Raw genomic sequence first — 19251 nt, 5'->3', positions numbered from 1 at the left:
TGGTGTTCTCATGAACATGATAGAAAATGTGTGTTGTGAATATGTCATAAAAACTCAAGTTTTGACGTGAGAGAATTTCTCAATTCAAATTTTAAATATAGTTAAAGTTCTAATTGAGTACTCGAAAAACATAAGCAAACTATAATTGTAGCTAAGATATGAAACTAATATTTAATGTGTTTGGAAGAATTAATTTAAATAAAAATGCAAAGAGTGAAATAAAACTCTATGGAATATATGTAAAAAATAGTTAAAGATTAAACATGTTGTATGATGATTATCATTGTTGGATAATGGCTTAAAACTGTTGATGATTGTTAGAATATGATAACAAGATATGAAACTCAAAATGGATGAATCTTATTTGAAGACTAGGTGGATGCCAAAGTAATTTGACTATACTCAAAAACAAGAACTTTCTTGCTCTAATGCAGCTGCGACCAATTTCACAAAAAGAAATTTCTGTCTGCAATAATAACCTTCAACTCTAGCTTCAGGAGTAGTAAAGCAGTCTTGCAATGAAGAACCCTGGTATTAGTACCACATCGAAAAATTGTAATGCAAAACTCAGAATGTATAAAATTTGCCAAATTATTAATAATTTACAGATACTTAATATTGTCGATTTCAAGTATTAAATGTTATTGAAAGAACAAATGATAAAAATTGAACTTAGAATTGGTGGGGTGCGCCAGCAATTGCTATAGTGCAACGCAAGAGCGACACGCGAGAGGCCCAATAGCAAGCTATTGTGGTGGACTCTCCCCCTCAAGAAATAAATTTAATATCGTGTGGACCATTGGCCCACATATCAGATATTAAACTGATAAGAACAGATACTACACTTGATCTTAGCCAAAAGGCCGAGAAAGGTATGCTTATTTCTCTGGCTCGCTTCAGTTTTTATATTGCCTATTTCCTCTGTTTCTTCTTTGCCTTCCCGATGTGGGACTGCAACCATTGCACAAAACTTTGCTGGCTATATTTGTACGTACTACACTTTCTTTCCTCCTTCTATTGTGAACTTCAAGTACTACACTTTCTTTCCTCCTTCCATTGTGAGCTTCAAGTACTACACTTTCTTTCCTCCTTCCATTGTGAACTTCAACTTACAACCACTGTCATTGTCATTTCCTTTTTGCTAGTTTCCACAACAAACAAACTTATCATCACCTTTCAATTTGTTACTGCTTCACAAATCTACTGATTATGCTTCACTTCAATCTAAGACATGTGCTTCACTGCTGCATCAATTAATAGGGTGACGTAACATTCATTATCATCATTGAGGAATCACAGAGATTACCAAAATGTTCTACACTAAAAAGCTAAACTGAATCAACATACCTGCTTGGATGTTTTCTTTCTTTATTTAGTTTAGGTAGGCCCTGTTATCAATCATATAACTCCTCCACTTCAAATTATAATATGGTAGAATAAAACAACAATGCAATGCAGCATTCTTCATGTAATGTAGCCTTCTTTTAAGCAACTTATATGTCTCCTATCTTTTGTCATGCACCAAGCATTCTTTGTCATTGAGGAATGAAGCTAACACAATGCTACCGCACACTTGGAATGTAGATCGACCGGTCTTTAACATAAACACGCTAGATTACTTCTTCTTCTTCTTGCTTAATCATTCTTTTTCAACCCTTGTTTTAACCCATGTGTGTTTGTAACACCACATTAAATTAATCTTTCCATTTCTAAATCAACTTCTCTCAATAATAATAATAATAATAATAATAGTAATAATAATATGCTAGACTAATTTTTGTTTTATTATTAAAACCACACTCTCAACTTACACAAATTGTTTTTTTTTATTAATAAATTGCTTTCCACTCATTAACTAAAATAATGAAATAATTTTTTTATAAAGTGAAATATCTCTTCATACAAATATATACGGAATATTTAATGCTTTTATTTAGGATAGATATTTAGTCGTTATGCTTTTGTAGCATTTTAAGTTTCAAAGACGTGCATGTTGTTGTCGTGGTGTATTTTCAAAAGATGTGAATGGACAAAGTGTTTAGATGTGATTTTTGTGGACATGGACATTCTAATTACTAGGGTTGTTTATGGTATAGTTCGTGAGAAATATTGAACCGAACCAAACTATAGTAAAAGTTCACTCGAACTGAATCAAACCGTTTCAATTTACTAAGAACCGAACTGAACCAAAATTATTGGTTTGGTATACCATTTCAAAATTCTGAACCGTTAGTAGACAATTTTTCTCAAACTGAATAGTTTATCAGAGAACCGAACCGTCAAACTATTTTTCAATTTTAAAAAAAAAATTAACTTGTTTTAAGCATTTTTCCGCTCTAGAATTTAACCGGAGATCTGGATCTGAATCGTAGGAATCCAGATCTAGAATTTATACGTTTGTCCGACGGCAATTGCAAAGCGAACACGATTCTAGTGGAAATCGTAGGAGTCGTACGTCGATTCCCACAAACGATGCCACTTTTCTGCTCGGGATCGAGAAATGGGTGATCTAACTCCAACAAGTGTGACTGCACTATCCTAATAGATGTTTTGTATTATGTCAAAACTAGGATCTTTAGCGTTTTTGTACATCGACAGTATCATCTGAGTCATGATGTGCATCTTAGCATTAGAATGCATAAAAACATCTCAGAATGCATTTAGAAAAAAATTAGGGCATTAAGAAAAGATTCCATGCAGCAAAAATCAGTCTTCAAGTGAAAAACAGGTTCAAGCGTCGACACATACATTCTATGAGTCGACACATGTAAGTGAATTTTAAAGCATGTGGCCACTGTAATGCATGTGTCGACACATGCAACCTTCAAGTCGACACAGAAGAATTTTTTCTTCTATGAGTCAACACATACGAGGAATGAGTCGTCACATGGGGATAAATAGTAAAGTTTGTAGACTATGTTTACATGAGTCGGCACATATTGTACATTTTATTTGTATGATTCGATACACAGAAGAAATTTTTCCTCTATGAGTCGATACATACGACTTATGTGTCACACATCAAGTCAATTTTTTATCTGACGGATTAAAGTGTTTAGATGTGATTTTTGTGGTCTTGGACATTCTAATTACTAGGGTTGTTCATGGTATAGTTCGTGAGAAAAAATGATTAGAACCGAACCAAACTATAGTAAAAATTCACTCGAACTAAATCAAACCGTTTCAATTTACTATGAACCAAACTGAACCAAAATTATTTGTTTGGTATACCGTTTCAAAAGTCTGAACCGTTAGAAGACTTTTTTTTTCAAACTGAATAGTTTATCAAAGAACTGAACCGTCAAACTATTTTCAATGTTTTTTTTAAAAAAAATTGTTTTTAGCATTTTTCATTTTCAGTTTTGTTTCGGTTCGGGTTCAGTTTCGGTTCGATTTCAGTTACGATTTAGTTTTAGAATTGTTTGTGCATAATGGTTTGATTCACTAACCAAACATAACAGTTCGGTTATTTTAATTTTAGTTCAATTCGGTTCAGTTCTTGGATTTTTTTTAACATCCCTACTAGTGTGTTCTTTAACAGCCCAAGTTCCATGGATAATATTCTGGGCCGAAAAGAAAGACCTTGGACAATCTAATTCGGCCATACCGACTCAACCTAGATTTCATGTCGAATTGGGCCTGTTTGTTATGCCCAATTGTTTAAGTTAACTTGTTCCTTAAGTTAGATTGTGTAATGGGTTTGTGTACGTAAGAGCTCATTACTTGAGTGTGTTAGTTTTATAATAAATAGCATACTAGTCTCTCATCATTGCATACTACACATCCTAATTAGGGTGGGAGAGCTTATTTTTTAATCTGTAACACTTGTAATCTTGTTTCAAAGAGAAATTAAAGAATAACAGTTTATAACCAATCTCATTGTGCTCTTCTTGCTTCGCTCCTTCCTACCCATTGTACTCTTCTTGTTTCGCTCATCCTGCCGCCAGTGTTTGTTTCGGATTTTAGGGTTTTTGTGTTAGTTACAGGTTATTTGATGATTTAACCTATTTAAGAAGGTTGTTGTTTTCATTTTCATAGACAAGAAATTTTGTTTTGAGATGACATATTGGATAACAGTCTAATGAAAGAAGTTGCCTTCTATCAAATAACCTTCGAGAAATGCATTTCAGGTGAGATTTTTCAGACTCAATTTGATGGTAACAATGTGCTTTGCCTGAATTTGATAGATTTGTTAGTGCTTATATAATTAATATGTATGGTTAATTATATTTTATGGTTTGTTAAACTCACCATAAATGCTTGAAAATAGGGAGAGATGGGAAATGAATATTGCATAGAACCTGAGATATGAAACCCTTTGTCACTGATAATCCTGTTTGATCCATGACTGATGCTTATTATGTCTTATGAAGAAACCGATAAATAAACTGATCAGTGAAATGGTCCTTATTTAGAATAATTCTTTTGGTTTGAGAAAACAATTGAAAAAGAGAATGTGATTCCATGTATTAAGTATTAACTGATATGTTTTTGTTTTGTTTTGTTCTGGTTACAGGGTGTAGAGTGTATATATAGACACCATTGTGATAATGGTGTCAGTGCAGGTTACATAGGATATGACAAGGCGATTGTTGAGACATTGGAATCTACCCTGTCTTGGACAACTATTTCATCTAACGCATGAATTAATACTACTGGCTGTTGAAACCTGTCATAGAGAGGACATTGCTGTTGTTTATGAACACAATTTTGGTATATTCTTCGTTCTATTTTTTATATTCTTCATGAAGATTTTGGTAGGATTTTAAGGGTTTAGGAAGAGCATTATATTTTACCGCTACCATGTTTTTAGCTGAGTCCATAATCTACCATAATGCATAATGGGCATAGCTATCCACAATTTTTTATATATCTGAAGTCAATATTTACACAAATTGTAATATAAGTGATAGTAAAGGAAGAAGAGCAAAAAGTCAAGTGTGTCTCCTAAACTGTAAAAAGCTGTCAGAATTGAATATGAATTGTAGTAAAAAAGACAATTTTAAAATTCTTTACTGATCAATTATCCACAAAATAATTGCCATAAATTTTTCTCTTTTGTGCGCAAACTTTTACTTGTTTCTCTTCTATTTCGATTGTTGACCACTGGTTCGAATTGACTCAAAATCCAATAGTATAAGAAGAAATCAAGTAAACTAACTACTTAGAATGATTTAAAAATTTTAGCAGTTCCACTTCACGTGGTTGATGACTTTGGAATGAGGGAGCAACACCTCACAATTCCACTTTTATGATTGTCTATAATTTTTTTGTATTTTATTATTTTAGGATATCAAAGTTTCGCTCCTTTTCCAACTTATATCATAATGCTTCAAGTAAGGTACATTCTTTCCTTGAGATCATATTTTCCAATTCATATCTCAAGTTTAGCACATGACACAAATTTTGTTTTATTTCAATGACTGACAATGAATTTAATGTTATTGGATGTAGGATGAAGGGATATGTTAATTTTGTTGAAGTCCAGGAGAAGGAGATGGAGATCTTTGTTGAAGAAATGGAAAAGCTCTTCCAAGCCCACGAGGAGAGCATTGCTGCTATGAAAACGGGACACTGGGAGAAGGAGGTGGATATGGAAAAGAAGTTTGATGAAGACTTAACCAAATTCAAGGAGAAATACTCCCCATCTTAGGCTACGTACAATAGAGGTGTTGAATAATTTTTTCAATAGTTGAATGCTTGCAATGAGGTGTTGAATTGTGTTAAAAGTGATGTGGATTAATTGGTGTTGAAAACATTCAACATGTTGAATGAGGAAGGAGTGGGACCAAATAAAATATTTTGCAAATTCTTATTGGTTTTTGTGAATATTTAGATTTTTAGTGTGTTGTGAATGGTGGTGGAGTAAGGTGTCGAATTTTATTAAACAAAATCAATGTAGTGAGTAAAAATTGAACATGTGTTGAATTATTAGGTGGAAGAAAGAGAAAATGATGTGGAATATAAAAAATAAAAAAGGAGGGTGTTGAATTTATAAACCATTGTTCATAGTCTTAGCGGTAGAAAAAAGTCAATGGCTCTGACAGTGGTGGTGCATGCAAATATAGACACATGGAATAGAAAGACAATGAATAGTTGGTCAAACATTTAACTTCATTTAACTTCTCCTTGATATTCACTTAGATATTTGAATTTGATTGACCATTTATACTTATTGGGAGTTACAAGCGTCTAATTAAAATTTGAAATTTTTTTTATAATAAATTATTTTAATTTTAGTTTATAAATTAATATCTATACTACTATTCCTATTAAGGCTGTCATGGATACACGACAAATTAATGGCAATGTTTTGCTATATTTTATTATTATTTATGAATTTTTGTTCACTATTTTTTTATAATAACAATAAATACATTTGTATTAAAAAATAAATTAATATTTAATCATTTTTATAATTTGTTTAATTAACTATGATCTTTATGTTAGTATTCAAAAAAATATTTTTAAATTAAAATTTATATATGAAAAATAAGTAAGTATATTTATGTTAGATATCTAAGAAAATAAATTTTTGATAAATATTTATTTATAACTTTTTATTATAAATATTCAATTATTTAATATAATATAAAAATGGATTTTGATGGTCATTAAAATAAATATTATTTTCAAATATTTGTGTAGTATGATTAGGGGTGGTAAACAGGCATGTCCGTCCTGTTTATAATCGTCTTGCAAAAATATCTTACTACATATTTCATCATATATTTCTTCAAAATATTTCTTCAAATTTAATATTTTTTTTGGAAGAAAAATACTTTATTAATCCAAAAAAACAAAGTTATTCTGAAGTCGAGGCAGCAAGTTTGTTTGTTTAGAAATTGGAATAGACTGATGCAATTGAGGAAGTTCCATACGATAGCCATGTATGAGGGATTGATTGAGATCCATAACCCGATTAGATGGAGGAAACTCATGTTGGCCAATGCAGCTAGACCTCGTGTTATTTTCATCATGTGACAAGCCTGCCATGAGCGAATGGCAACCAAGGATCGGTTAGCAAAATTTGAAATTATTCAGGATACTAGATGTTGCTTTTGCAGGGAGGATGAATCACTCAACCACATCATGTTCCAATGTCAACCTTTAAATACAATTTGGCAATTTGTGCTCAATCGGTTACAGATTGATCACAATCTGCTAATATGGAGAGAGGAATTAGACTGGATCCTGAAAGAGCGCAATGGTAAGGGATGTAGAGCAATGGTTTTGAAATGCTACTTTGCTGAAACAATTTATGAGATTTGGAATTACCGTAATGTTGTTTGCTTCAAGAAGGAGAAAACTCATGGAGACATTGGAGCAAAAATTGTTGATACCATTATCCAGCGATGTTGGATGAAACCGAATCTTAGGAAACAAATAGGAACTCTTATGATGCCTTAGGTTCGTTTGCCTAGTTGTGTTGTTGTTTCCTTAAGTTTTTCTTGATCTTTTGTGAGCTGGATCCATCGAATCGCTTTATATTTATTCATTCTTCAATCTTATTGACTTTTATAATTAGCCTTAAAATATTTTTTCACATATTTCTTCAAATTTTATATTTTTTCATTTTTCTTATTATTTTATTACATTTTGAAAACAAAAGCGTGCGTGTCATGTCTGTACCCGTACGGACGCACGGGTAACACACCAATATCATGTGAACGCATGTGTAATCATACAAAAATTTGTGCGAACGCACGGGTTATTACAATTTTTTGTACAGACAAATAAAGAAAAAAAGTTAATATGTGCCCCAATAGGCAATAGCTAGCACAAGTTAATAAGCTATTTATAGAAATATTTTCTTGGAACACGTGCATTCAATGTGTCGAAACTTTAAATATAATTTTGTTACATTTATTTAACTTTTTTTAATTATATATAATATCCCTAAGGACACATGTTAGCATGACCCTTAAATAAAAGTAAAACTTATGTCAATCGGACTACTAATTTCATTTTTTTTTATATTTTAAACCATAGTCCAAATTTTAATAAATAAAATATTAAAGTTAATTCTTTTATATCATTCTCTTTTTGGACTTTTATGTAAAATTATTTTTCTACTGATTTTCACCTAATTTTAATTTTTAATATCTTTTTGTCTTATTTATTATACTTTATAAATACTTGGGTTAAATATGTTTTTGGTACCTAAAAATATCTCAATTTTGGCTCTTAGTCTCTATAAAAAATATATTGACTTTTAGTCCCTATAAAATTACTTTTGCACTCACTTTTGATCCCTCTACAGGGACTAAAACTGAGTGCAAAAGTAATTTTATAGGGACTAAAAGTCAATATTTTTTTATAGGGACTAAAAGCCATTTCGGGTAATTTTATAGGGACTAAAAACATATTTAACTCTAAATACTTTTATTATTACAACTCTATCAATCCTATAACTTTTTTTTTCTATTTTTCACAATTGATTTTTTACAAATTATGTGTTTAATAGTTTTTCGTAACAATAGAAGTTTTTAAAAACGAATGCATATTTTCTTACATTCTATTTTTTTTTCTTTTTTCCTATAATATTTTGATATTTTCTAATTTATTTAAATACTCATGATAAACTGCTAACATATCTTGAAGGATAGAAAAACACTTAGAAAGAGAGGGTTTGAATAAGTGTGACTTCAATAACTTGTAAGATAAAAACAATGAACACAATTATTTTTATCTTGGTTCGTTGTTAACGAAACTACTCCAGTCCACCCCCTTAGAGTGATTTACCTCAATTGAATATTTAATCCACTAATCCAACTGATTACAATGGTTATCCACTTAGAAAACTTCTAAGTCTTCTAGAGTCTACAGATCACAACTTGATCACTCTAGGAATTCTTCACTTAGAAACTTTCTAAGTCTTCTAGAGTCTACAGATCACAACTTGATCACTCTAGGAACCTTTTACAAACAATGTAAAATAATGTTTACAAGAGTAAGATTGCTTCTAATAAAGCTGTAATCACAACAGTGATATTTCTCTTAAGTTCTAAGCTTAACACTCACTAAATATTACAAGAGTTTGTGAGGTTGAAGATGAAGTTTGTAAGTTTACAGCGTTTCAGTATTTTGCACAAGTGTTCTTTTTTTTTTTGCTTCTGATCAGAACTTCTATTTATAGGCGCTGAGAGGAAATGACCGTTGGGAGCATTTAATGCTTTGCGTGAATAGTACAGCTTTGCATTTAATGTTTCACACTTTTGTCAACTACCTCGAGCCTTGCTTTTCCTGCTTTTACTGACTTTGCCTTTTATAGCTTCTAACGTTCCTTTTGTCAGTCAGAGATTAGACTTAATAGCATGTCATCTTGTACTTTCTTCTGGACTCAGATTTGTAGAATAACAACGTTTGAGTATCAGAGTCAACAGCTTGGTGCAGAGCATCTTCTTGTCTTCTGACTTTGAAAAGCTTGAGCGTGATACCATTCAGAGCTTCAGAGCTTCTGCTTCTGACTTCATGTTCTTCTGACGCTTTCAATTCATGTTCTGATTCTGCTTGACCATCTTCTGATGTCTTACCAGAGCATGTTCTGATATAGCCATCCAGAACCTTCTGAGTCAGTGCTTCTGAGCGCTGATTTGTGCATACTCTTTATGTATTTCCTGAAATGAAAAATGCAAAGGATTAGAGTACCACATTATCTTATACAAAATTCATATATAATGTTATCATCAAAATACAGAATATTGATTCAAACAAATCTTATTCTAACATATCTGCGGTCCATACCAGAACTCATCCGGATGTAGTAGATATTTAAAATTGAACTCAAATTAAATTGCATTCAATTGAATTCTATTAAATTGAGTTTTTAAATTTGTCATCCAAATTGAGGAGTGTAACTTGTCTGATATGCAAGCTAAAGGTCCCTTCTACACTTGGAGAGGTCCTATTATCGTGGGGGCAGAGAATTTATGAAAAGTTAGATAGGGCTATGAGTAATGAGGAGTGGAGACTAATGTTTACGGAAGCCCAAGTTAAAGTATTAACTCGAGTTGATTTTTCTGATCACTACCCGATTATGATAATGTTAAATTGCAGCAATCATAAGAAGGTGCAGAAACCATTTCATTTCGAGAGTGCTTGGATGGTTGAGGAGAAGTATCTTGAAAGACTTAGAGGATATTGGAACCATGATGCTGAGCTTACTCAAAACCTCAAACAAATTGAAACTGATGCTCATAAATGGAAGAAGTGTTCAATTAATCACGTGCAGCGTGTGAAAATAGGAATCATGGCGAGATTACATGGAATTCAATGCAAAATTCAGAATAGATACACCAACACGTGATTGATCAAGCTGGAGAAGAAACTGCAAGGAGAACTCCACAATATAATGTGCTTAGACAGGAAGAGCTTATGTGCTTCCAAAGATCTAGAGCCAAATGGTTGATTGATGGAGATCGAAACACTAAGTATTATCATTTAAAAACGGTAAACAGGAGAAGGAAAAATAAAATTCTTATGCTTAAGGAGGAAAATGGAAGGTGGATTAAAGATGAAGACGAGATTAAAAAGCTCGTAAATGATTTTTATAAAAACTTGTTTTCTCTAGGAGGGATGTGGAATAGCTGGAAGCAAACATCAATAACATTTCTTGAAATTATGCAGGAGGACATTATCATGATGGATGCGATGGTTAGTGATGAAGAAGTGAGGAAAGCTATTTCTAGGATGAAGTCGTGGAAGGCCCTTGGGCCTGATGGTTTTTCTGCGGGGTTCTATCAAAAATCTTGGGGAGTAGTGGGTAGCAATTTTTGTACGGTTGTTCAAAGGCTATGGCAGAATCCGATTGATATTGCTGCCATTAATCATACCAATATCTGCCTGATACCGAAAGTAGAGAATCCGAATTTGGTTTCACAGTTTCGACCAATATCCTTGTGTAACACTATTTATAAGGTGATTAGCAAGTAGGGATGGTAATGGGCAGGGTTTGGGCAGGGTACTATAGTACCCGTCCCCATACCCGCAGTTTAAAAAAATCCTCGTACCCGAGCCTAAATCCGTGTGGGTATCAATATTCATGCCTGTACCCGTACCCTGTGGGTACCTCAATGCCCACACTCGTACCCGTTTACCCGCATTTATAGTAAAATTAAATCGTTTAATTAGAAAATATCATATAATTTAAGTCTTTTTAACAATATTAAAAAAATTATGTATGTTATTGTTAAGTTAAGAAACAAATAAACACTTTTATTAAAATGTGTAATGATTTAATAGCGATATATTTTTAAAAAAATTTAGAATCGTGCATTTTTATATAATAATATAAATGACATTATAGAAATATGTAGTTTGGGTATGGGGCGGGTTGGGTAGTAAGGTACCCGTGCCCGCACCCATACCCGCATATTTTAATGGGTAATTACCCGTGCCCGTGCTCATACCCATTTTTATGGGTATTTACCCTACCCGATATGGGATTTTTTGTGGGTACCCACTGGGGATGGGCCAAATTACCATCCCTATTAGCAAGATTGTGGTGGGGAGACTTAAGAAGCATATGGACAAGTTGATATCTCCTTTTCAAATTGGTTTTGTTCCTGGAAGATTGATTTACGAAAACATAATCATAGCCAAGGAAGCTATGCATACAATGGACAGAATGAAAGGTGGGATTGGTGCTTTTGCTATTAAAGTAGATTTATCAAAAGCCTATGATAAGTTGAGTTGGGAGTTTATATGACACACGCTGCAAGAATTGAAATTACCAGCGAACATGCTGAATGTGATTATGCATTCTATTACTAGTGTTTAAACTAATGTTAATTGGAATGGTAATAGGAATGACTTCTTTAGGCCTCAACGAGGAATTCGCCAAGGTGATCCAATATCGCCTATGTGTTTGTGTTATGCATAGACAAATTATCTCATCTAATAGAAGAAGAAGTTATTAATAAAAGATGGAAGAGGGTATAAAGCTTAGCCAACAAGGTGTTAGGATTTCCCACCTCATGTTTGCGGATGCTTTATTGATCTTTGGTGAGGCAACTGAGATGCAAATGCATTGTGTTATGCAGTCCCTTGAAGAATTTTGCAACATGTCGGGGCAAGAGGTCAGCCACGATAAGACGAGTTTTCTTTTTTCCAAGAATATCGATCGAAGAACTCAAGTGCAGCTGCAGCAGATGTCTCAATACATATGCACTAAACAGTTTGGGCGGTAACTTAGGGTTCCTCTGCATGGAAAGAAGCTGAAGCGTGGTGATTATAAATATATTGTGGAGCAAGTTGCTGCAAAATTAAACTGTTGGAAGAAAAATAGTCAGGCTCATGCGGGTAGAATAACTCTTGCGAATAACGTCATTGAAGCAATTCCTTTGTATCCAATGATGACAAGTAAGCTTCCAAAGACTTGTATAGATGAAATTCATAGGTTGTAAAGGCGGTTTGTGTGGGGTGATACCAGTGAGAATCGTAAGCTGCATGTTGTTGCATGGGAAAAGATGACGCTGCCGAAATCGTTAGGAGGAGTGGGATTGCGAGACTTGAATGTGATGAATCAGGTGTGTCTTATGAAATTGGGTTGGCAGATGTACAATAACTCCAATGAGTTATGGTGTAATGTGCTGCGGCAGAAATACAAGGTGTGGAATAGTGGTGATTGTGCAAATAGCAAAGTTACAGATTCTAGTTTATCGCGTGATATTGCGAGTACAATTTTGGATATGACTGAAACTGGAAGGTGGATAATAGGAGATGGAAATATGATTGCAGCATGGGAGGATAATTGGTTAGGAGAATATTATTGCTAGAGTAATTACAATGTTAATATTCCGGGAAACCTAAGTGGAGCAAGAGTGAGTGATTTGCTTGATGAGTATGGTGAGTGGAACTTAAATATCCTTGAGAGCTGGCTGCCAGAGGAGTGGATTGATAAGCTAAAGTCGTGTCTGCCTCCTAGTATTAGGCAAGGTCCTGATGTATTTTGTTTTGCAGGTACAGGTAATGATAAATTCTCGGTCAGAGATATGTTTAATGATCTAGAAGGGTATAACTTTGATATGGCGGATAGAGATTGGACGAACATCTGGAAAGTTGTCGTGCCGGAGAGATGCAAAACCTTTTTATAGCTCCTTAAACATGAAAGGTTCTTACCAACGAAAGTAAGAGTAAGAAAGGGCTTGGAAATGCTAGTTGCAATATGTGTGGTCATGTTTGTGAAAATACTTTACATGTTGTGCGGGATTGTACGAAAAGTATGCAAGTTTGGAAGAGCTTGGTGCCAAGCGATCTAGTAGGAGAGTTCTATTTGGTGGATGTTATAACGTGGATTTGGATAAATCTTACTTATAGAGGTATGGAGGATGATGGGTGGAGTAATATTTGGATTACCGCGTATCACGCATTGTGGACGTGGAGGAATATGGAAAAGCTTAATTGTAACGCCTCAGGCTGCTTTCGGGATGATCGACTGACCCCACAAACCAACACGGTTCTTTTCAGCATGCTTTGACCTCACTCACACGCTTTCCGGGAAACTTCCCAAAAGGTCACCCGTCCTAGAATTGCTCCAAGTCAAGCACGCTTAACTATAGAGTTATTATGGAACGGGCTACCGAAAACAAGATGCATCTTCTTTTCGGTAGTCCGTTCCATAAGAACTCCACGCTTAGACCGAGGCGTTACAATAACAATAATTATGTTAGACCTTTGGATCCTATTAATTACATCATTGCTCGAGTTCGGGACTACAAGGTTGCGTCTCATCTTCATAAAGTAGTTAACGTATAAGGAAATGATAACAAGTTCAAGGGTTGGAAGCCCCCAATTAGGGACATGATAAAGCTGAATACGGATGGTGCTAGGAAATGTAATAATAGTGCTGGTTGTGGCGGTATCCTTAGGATTCACAAAGGAGAGTGGAAAGACGGTTTTTCCAAGAATGTTGGAAACTGTAGTGCTCTTTTGGCAGAGTTTTAGGGAGTGCTGAAAGGATTGAAAACAATGCAATTGTTAGGATATCGTAAGGTGGAGATTAATTGTGATTCTATGGTGGCTTTGGAGGACATAAAAGTTAGATCCGTGGAATGTGTCTCAATTCTTCGTCGAATAATTGATATCATGTCTTTGATGGATGTTGTCATAGTCTCTCACGTCTACAGGAATGCTAATGCTTGTGTGGATGTCTTGGCAAATCGTGGGTGCGTGGAGAAGGATTTTGTTATTTACAATAAAGCGCCGAATTTCTTACGGACGTTTTTGGATTATGATGCTTTAGAAATTATCCCTTCCTTTGTTTCTTCGTTGTAGTTGTTTCTTTTTCTTTTGGGCTTATGTCCTCATCAGTATAAAAAAAAATTGTCATCCAAATTTGAACCACACCTAATTTTATCATTAGATAAATCACGTTTTCCTTCAAAATTGATTGTACTATACCACAATCACCCATAGTGACTTGTCATCAAAGTAACTTAAATCACTAATTACTACAAACAAAATCATTTTTAAATCAGAATATCATATGTAAAAAAAATATAAAAATGGATGTAATTTATATATATTGTTTGGTTTGGAAAAAATTAGTCAAATATATAGAAAAATTCTATAATTATTAATATTTTATGGATAAAATTAATATGAAATGTTAATTATTACTAAAAAATAGTAAGTCAAAATTTAAATCTATCTATTATATTAAATTAAATAAAATTATAAAAAAAATATATAGTCTATTTTTTCGCCTAAAAAATAGGCTATTTATATGACCGTTTGATCAATTCTTTTAACGATTGAGATTTGGTGTCAAATTAAACTTTGACATCTTGATGTCATTTGATCATATCTCATATTCATATTTGATGTTTGACCTACACTAATTTAAAATATTTTTTGTAGATAAAATTTATGAAAAATCACATAAAATTAAATTAATCAGCTACTTATGAACGAAAGTTTATTTAAAAAATAATTTTAATGTTGAAGGTATTATAATAGTATATAGTTAAATATTTTTAATTTTGATTAAAATAAAAATGATTTATCAATTTTTTTATAAACATCATTTATTCAAAATCGATAGCAACGAATTAAAAAACAATACAAAATTTACTAAAATAATAGAAAAATTTAAATTGTGAACAAACTCAAAGCATCAAATTAATAGTATAAAACGATATATACATGATAATATATATAAAAAAATGAAATATCAATAAAAATTTATTTGATTCTAAGGCTCTGTTTGGTAAGACATGTTTTCGAGCTCAAGCTTATGTCTTATAAACTCATATGATAATTTAGACCCGTTTGATAACAGTCTTTTCATCACGAGCTTATAGCTTATTTTGCTAGTTTATAGCTTATTTTTCATACGCTATTTCAAATAGCGTTTTAGCTTATGTCTTATAGATTATTATTTTTTCTTTCTTTTTTATTCTTATTATTTTAATTAAAATCTATTTTTAACCCTTATAATTTATTTCAATTTAAAATAAAATAATTATATATTAATTTTTTTTCTCATTTTATATTTATAAGTTAATTGAACTATTAATTTTATCAAAAACTTCAATTAGTTTATAAGCTATCGGTCTCAAACATCCGCTATAAGCTATAAGCCATCGGTCATCAGTCATAAGTTATCAACTAACTTATCTGTCAACCGTTATTTTTACCAAACAAACCCTAAATCTGCAACATTTACAAAACCGCATATATTGATTGATTAAAATATTAAAATAAAGATGAAATCATTTCTAAAAAATACCTTAAAAGTGTAATAAAGGATAAACAATTTAACTGAGAAATTAAAAAAAAAATCAAGAAAATGATAACACCAAGTCACCAACACATATCAAATAAAATATTTTATTATTTTATGAAAATGGTAATTATCTACACGAATATTAATCCCATCGTAAATACTGCTTTAAATTTCTCACAGTTCAGTAGTAAAGTAACACAAAATTCTCTCGTTTTTTTTCTTAATCTTTTCATCTTTTCACTAATGTGGCTATCATCATGGTTAGGTTTATCACGGGGTAACCGAACCACTACACGAGCCTCATCTCGCGGAACCCGAACCCACCGTTCAGATATCCGAACCATCCTCCAACCCGAACCCGATTCACCTAATTCCCCCACTCTCTGCCGCCGCTTCAGCACCTCTCACTCTCTCCTCCGATCCGTCAGCACCACCGCCCGCGCCATCCCTTCCTCCGTCACCGTCCCGTCCAACCTCGACCACGGCGGCATCGTCGTCTACTACACCAGCCTCCGCGTCATCCGCCGCACATTCAACGACTGCCGAACCGTCCGATCCATCCTCAAACGATTCTCCGCCGCAATCGACGAGCGCGATGTGTGCGTCGACGAGCGGTTCCGCGATGAGCTTTTCGAGATCCTAGGTCGCCGGAATGTACAATTACCTTGCGTGTTTATCGGAGGCGAATACATCGGCGGCGTGGAGGATTTCAAAAAGCTTTACGATAGCGGCGAATTGCAGGTGATGATTGAACGGTTACCGAAGACGAATCCGAACGCGTGTGAATTTTGCGGCGGAATGAGGTTTGTGGTTTGCGATGAGTGCGATGGAAGTCATAGAGTGTTCGCGGAGAAGAGTGGGTTCAAGACGTGTTTATCATGCAATACCAACGGTTTGATCAGGTGCCCTGCATGTTTCTTTGTACTGCCGCGTCACACCAAATAGTAATTTCCGTGTACTTTTTTATTTTACAGGATTTGAGTCATTTGACTGTTAAGTTTTACTAGTAGTTAAAAAATAGAGTGGTTTGGTAAATGATTATCTCATTTGACCAAGTGTGAGAATAATGTTAGTTTATTGTGAATAGTTTAAACTTTATAGAGAATAAGTATATTTTTGTTGTTGACTGAAAAGTGCTTTTATGCCATTTCACTTAAAGATATTGTCTGAAATACTAGCAGTGGATCAAATAGCTTTTGCAAGAATTAAGGAAGTGCGTATTTCTTACCTCATATTAGACACTAAGAATTGATTGTAATCTTAAGTTTGCTCTTCAGGTGACTAAATTTCAGGTAAATCTAAACACTTAACTCTCGGAGTAACTTAATATCAATTCTCATCATTTACTTTCCAGAATCTTTAAATTTTGTTTAAGAAAATGATTTAAATGAAAGTGTAAAACTGCATAATTGTGTTGAATGTAAATGTAAAGATAGGAAGCATGCAAAGATAATTTGGGAAACAAGTTTGTTTATTTTAGTCCAATTGATTAATTAGTTATAACCGATTGGTGGCTTTGTAAAACTCAAATTTGTGAAATGCAATTTTATGCTGAGCTTTATCTCTTTTCTTTTTAAATGGGGTTCATATTTTCACCTTTTATATGATATTAGAGTCAGATATTTTCCTTGTCATTCTCAATTTTATTATATCTGAAACTTTCATTTTAGATATTATTAATGCTACTGACCATGTATGTTTCTCCAGAAAAAAATTCACTGCATGATGAGAATTAAGTTATAGCCATAAAAGTACCGAACGGATCCTTAGTTACTAAAATATTTGTAGGAACTTTTGTGTTTGATAAAACTTTCTTGTTAACTTGTGTTTTATATATGTCCAATTTTTCATTTAACCTCAAATACGTTCCAAAACTGACTCAAAATCTCAAATGACAATTAATTTTTTACAATCAAATTGTTTGATACAAAATATTTGCTTCAAGATGTTTGGTGCAGTTGAATTGAGAAGTGAATGGTACGTTCTCACCTATACATTTGTGACTATCCTTCATACACCATCATCTTTTTTTGATGATGAAGAAAATTTTGTGTATTTGCAAGAGAAATGAGAAATGAGAAGGAAATGAGAAAATGAGAAAAGTTTGTGTTGCTTTATTAAAGGTGCCCTTTTATAGGCACTTTATTTCAACAATCACATTTTATCTCAAGAGTCATGTCCCAATAGTCATGAAGAGAGAGAGGAGAGATTTATTGAAATAAAGTGCATTTAAAAGGGCACCTTGGCTTAATTATCCATCAACCTAACTAATCATCTCATTAAAGTGTCTTTTATTTAAGGAAAAAACTATTCTTACACTATTATTTGACACTACACCGTAATAGTATATGAAAATCATACCACTTTTAATTTTTAATAATTTATAATTTTTGGTTTTTGTGCAAACATGATTTTGCTTGTGTTATTGAAGTGTAATATACGATGTAACTAAAAACGGTGTATCAATAGCACACCTCTTTATTTAAAGCCAAATTTTTAATTACATGAATCATATTTAATGGATTAATAAAATAGTACAACATCTCAAACTTATAATCCTCCTGTTTTAGATTTTTTTGTTTGATTTTATTTCCATACCTAAATCTCATTCCCATGTACTTGTGTCTGTCAACTTAGAACCAACAACACCGGTTCAAAACTCTCAAAATACTTCTCACACTCTATATCACATTCACACCATAGTTCTAAAAATTCTATTGATACACATAGTTCCTCTTGTCCTACACATATTGCATCTACCAATGCAATTTAATTCAAAAGATTAACTAGAGCTATTAAACCTCCTTCACACTTAAAAAAAACTTTCATTGCAACCTGCTTAACAATACAATTCACAGCTCAAATTCTCCTATTACTCAAACATCTTCACAAAGTATCCTATATCTTCTTTTATTTCTTATCATAATTTCTTTTCAGCACAAACACGCACACATACATTATATCCTTAACTTGTCATCTGTTTCTAAACCACATACTTATAAGGAATCAATTTGTGATGAGAATTTGAAGAGTGCTATACAGACTGAAAACCAACACTTGGAATTTAGTTCAGTTGTCTACACATAATAAAGCCATAAGATATAAATGGGCGTTTAAGCTTAAATTACATGCAAGGCCGTCACAAGTTTTTGGAGGCCCTGTGTAGATTAGCCGCAATTTAACCATAAAAAATTATTAGAGGCCCTATGTACTCATGATTTAACCTACCTGATATTTTATGAGGCCCTATTTAGCTATAGTTTAACTCTGGAAAATTTGAGGCCCTGTGCGGTAGCCCGCTTTGCACGCCCTCAAAGACGGCCCTGATTACATGCCAATGGTGTCGTTGAATGATATAAATAAAGGTTAGTGGAAAAATGATTCACTCAAACTGAAAGTATTGACTACTTATATACCTTCAGTCCACTAGTGAAAATGACAACTATTACAGTATTCATGGCAATTACAGCTTCCCAAAATTAGCTATTTTTTCAGGTTGATTCTAACACTACATTTTTTTC

General features: G+C 33.1%; 2 protein-coding genes and 1 non-coding gene across 3 annotated transcripts; 2 read left to right on the top strand and 1 right to left on the bottom strand.

Moving 5' to 3' along the window:
- Nucleotides 1-681: 681 nt before the first annotated feature.
- Nucleotides 682-876, bottom strand: LOC131593648 (U2 spliceosomal RNA). Its single transcript, XR_009281039.1, has one exon. It is a non-coding gene; the product is annotated as a U2 spliceosomal RNA (small nuclear RNA).
- A 6126-nt stretch (nucleotides 877-7002) lies between these two features.
- Nucleotides 7003-7410, top strand: LOC131658373 (uncharacterized). Its single transcript, XM_058927677.1, has one exon. The coding sequence runs from the start codon at nucleotides 7003-7005 to the stop codon at nucleotides 7408-7410; it is 408 nt and encodes a 135-aa protein (XP_058783660.1).
- Nucleotides 7411-15880: 8470 nt separating this feature from the next.
- On the top strand, nucleotides 15881-17065 carry LOC131656144 (uncharacterized protein At5g39865-like). Its single transcript, XM_058925904.1, has one exon. It carries the CDS (start codon nucleotides 15974-15976, stop codon nucleotides 16673-16675), a length of 702 nt encoding a protein of 233 aa, XP_058781887.1. The 5' UTR covers nucleotides 15881-15973; the 3' UTR covers nucleotides 16676-17065.
- Nucleotides 17066-19251: the final 2186 nt, after the last annotated feature.

The sequence above is a fragment of the Vicia villosa genome, linkage group LG3, assembly GCF_029867415.1.
Source record: "Vicia villosa cultivar HV-30 ecotype Madison, WI linkage group LG3, Vvil1.0, whole genome shotgun sequence".
Lineage (NCBI taxonomy): Eukaryota > Viridiplantae > Streptophyta > Magnoliopsida > Fabales > Fabaceae > Vicia > Vicia villosa.
Note: the sequence above shows the minus strand (reverse complement) of the source record. Positions and strands in the feature narration are given on the sequence as shown.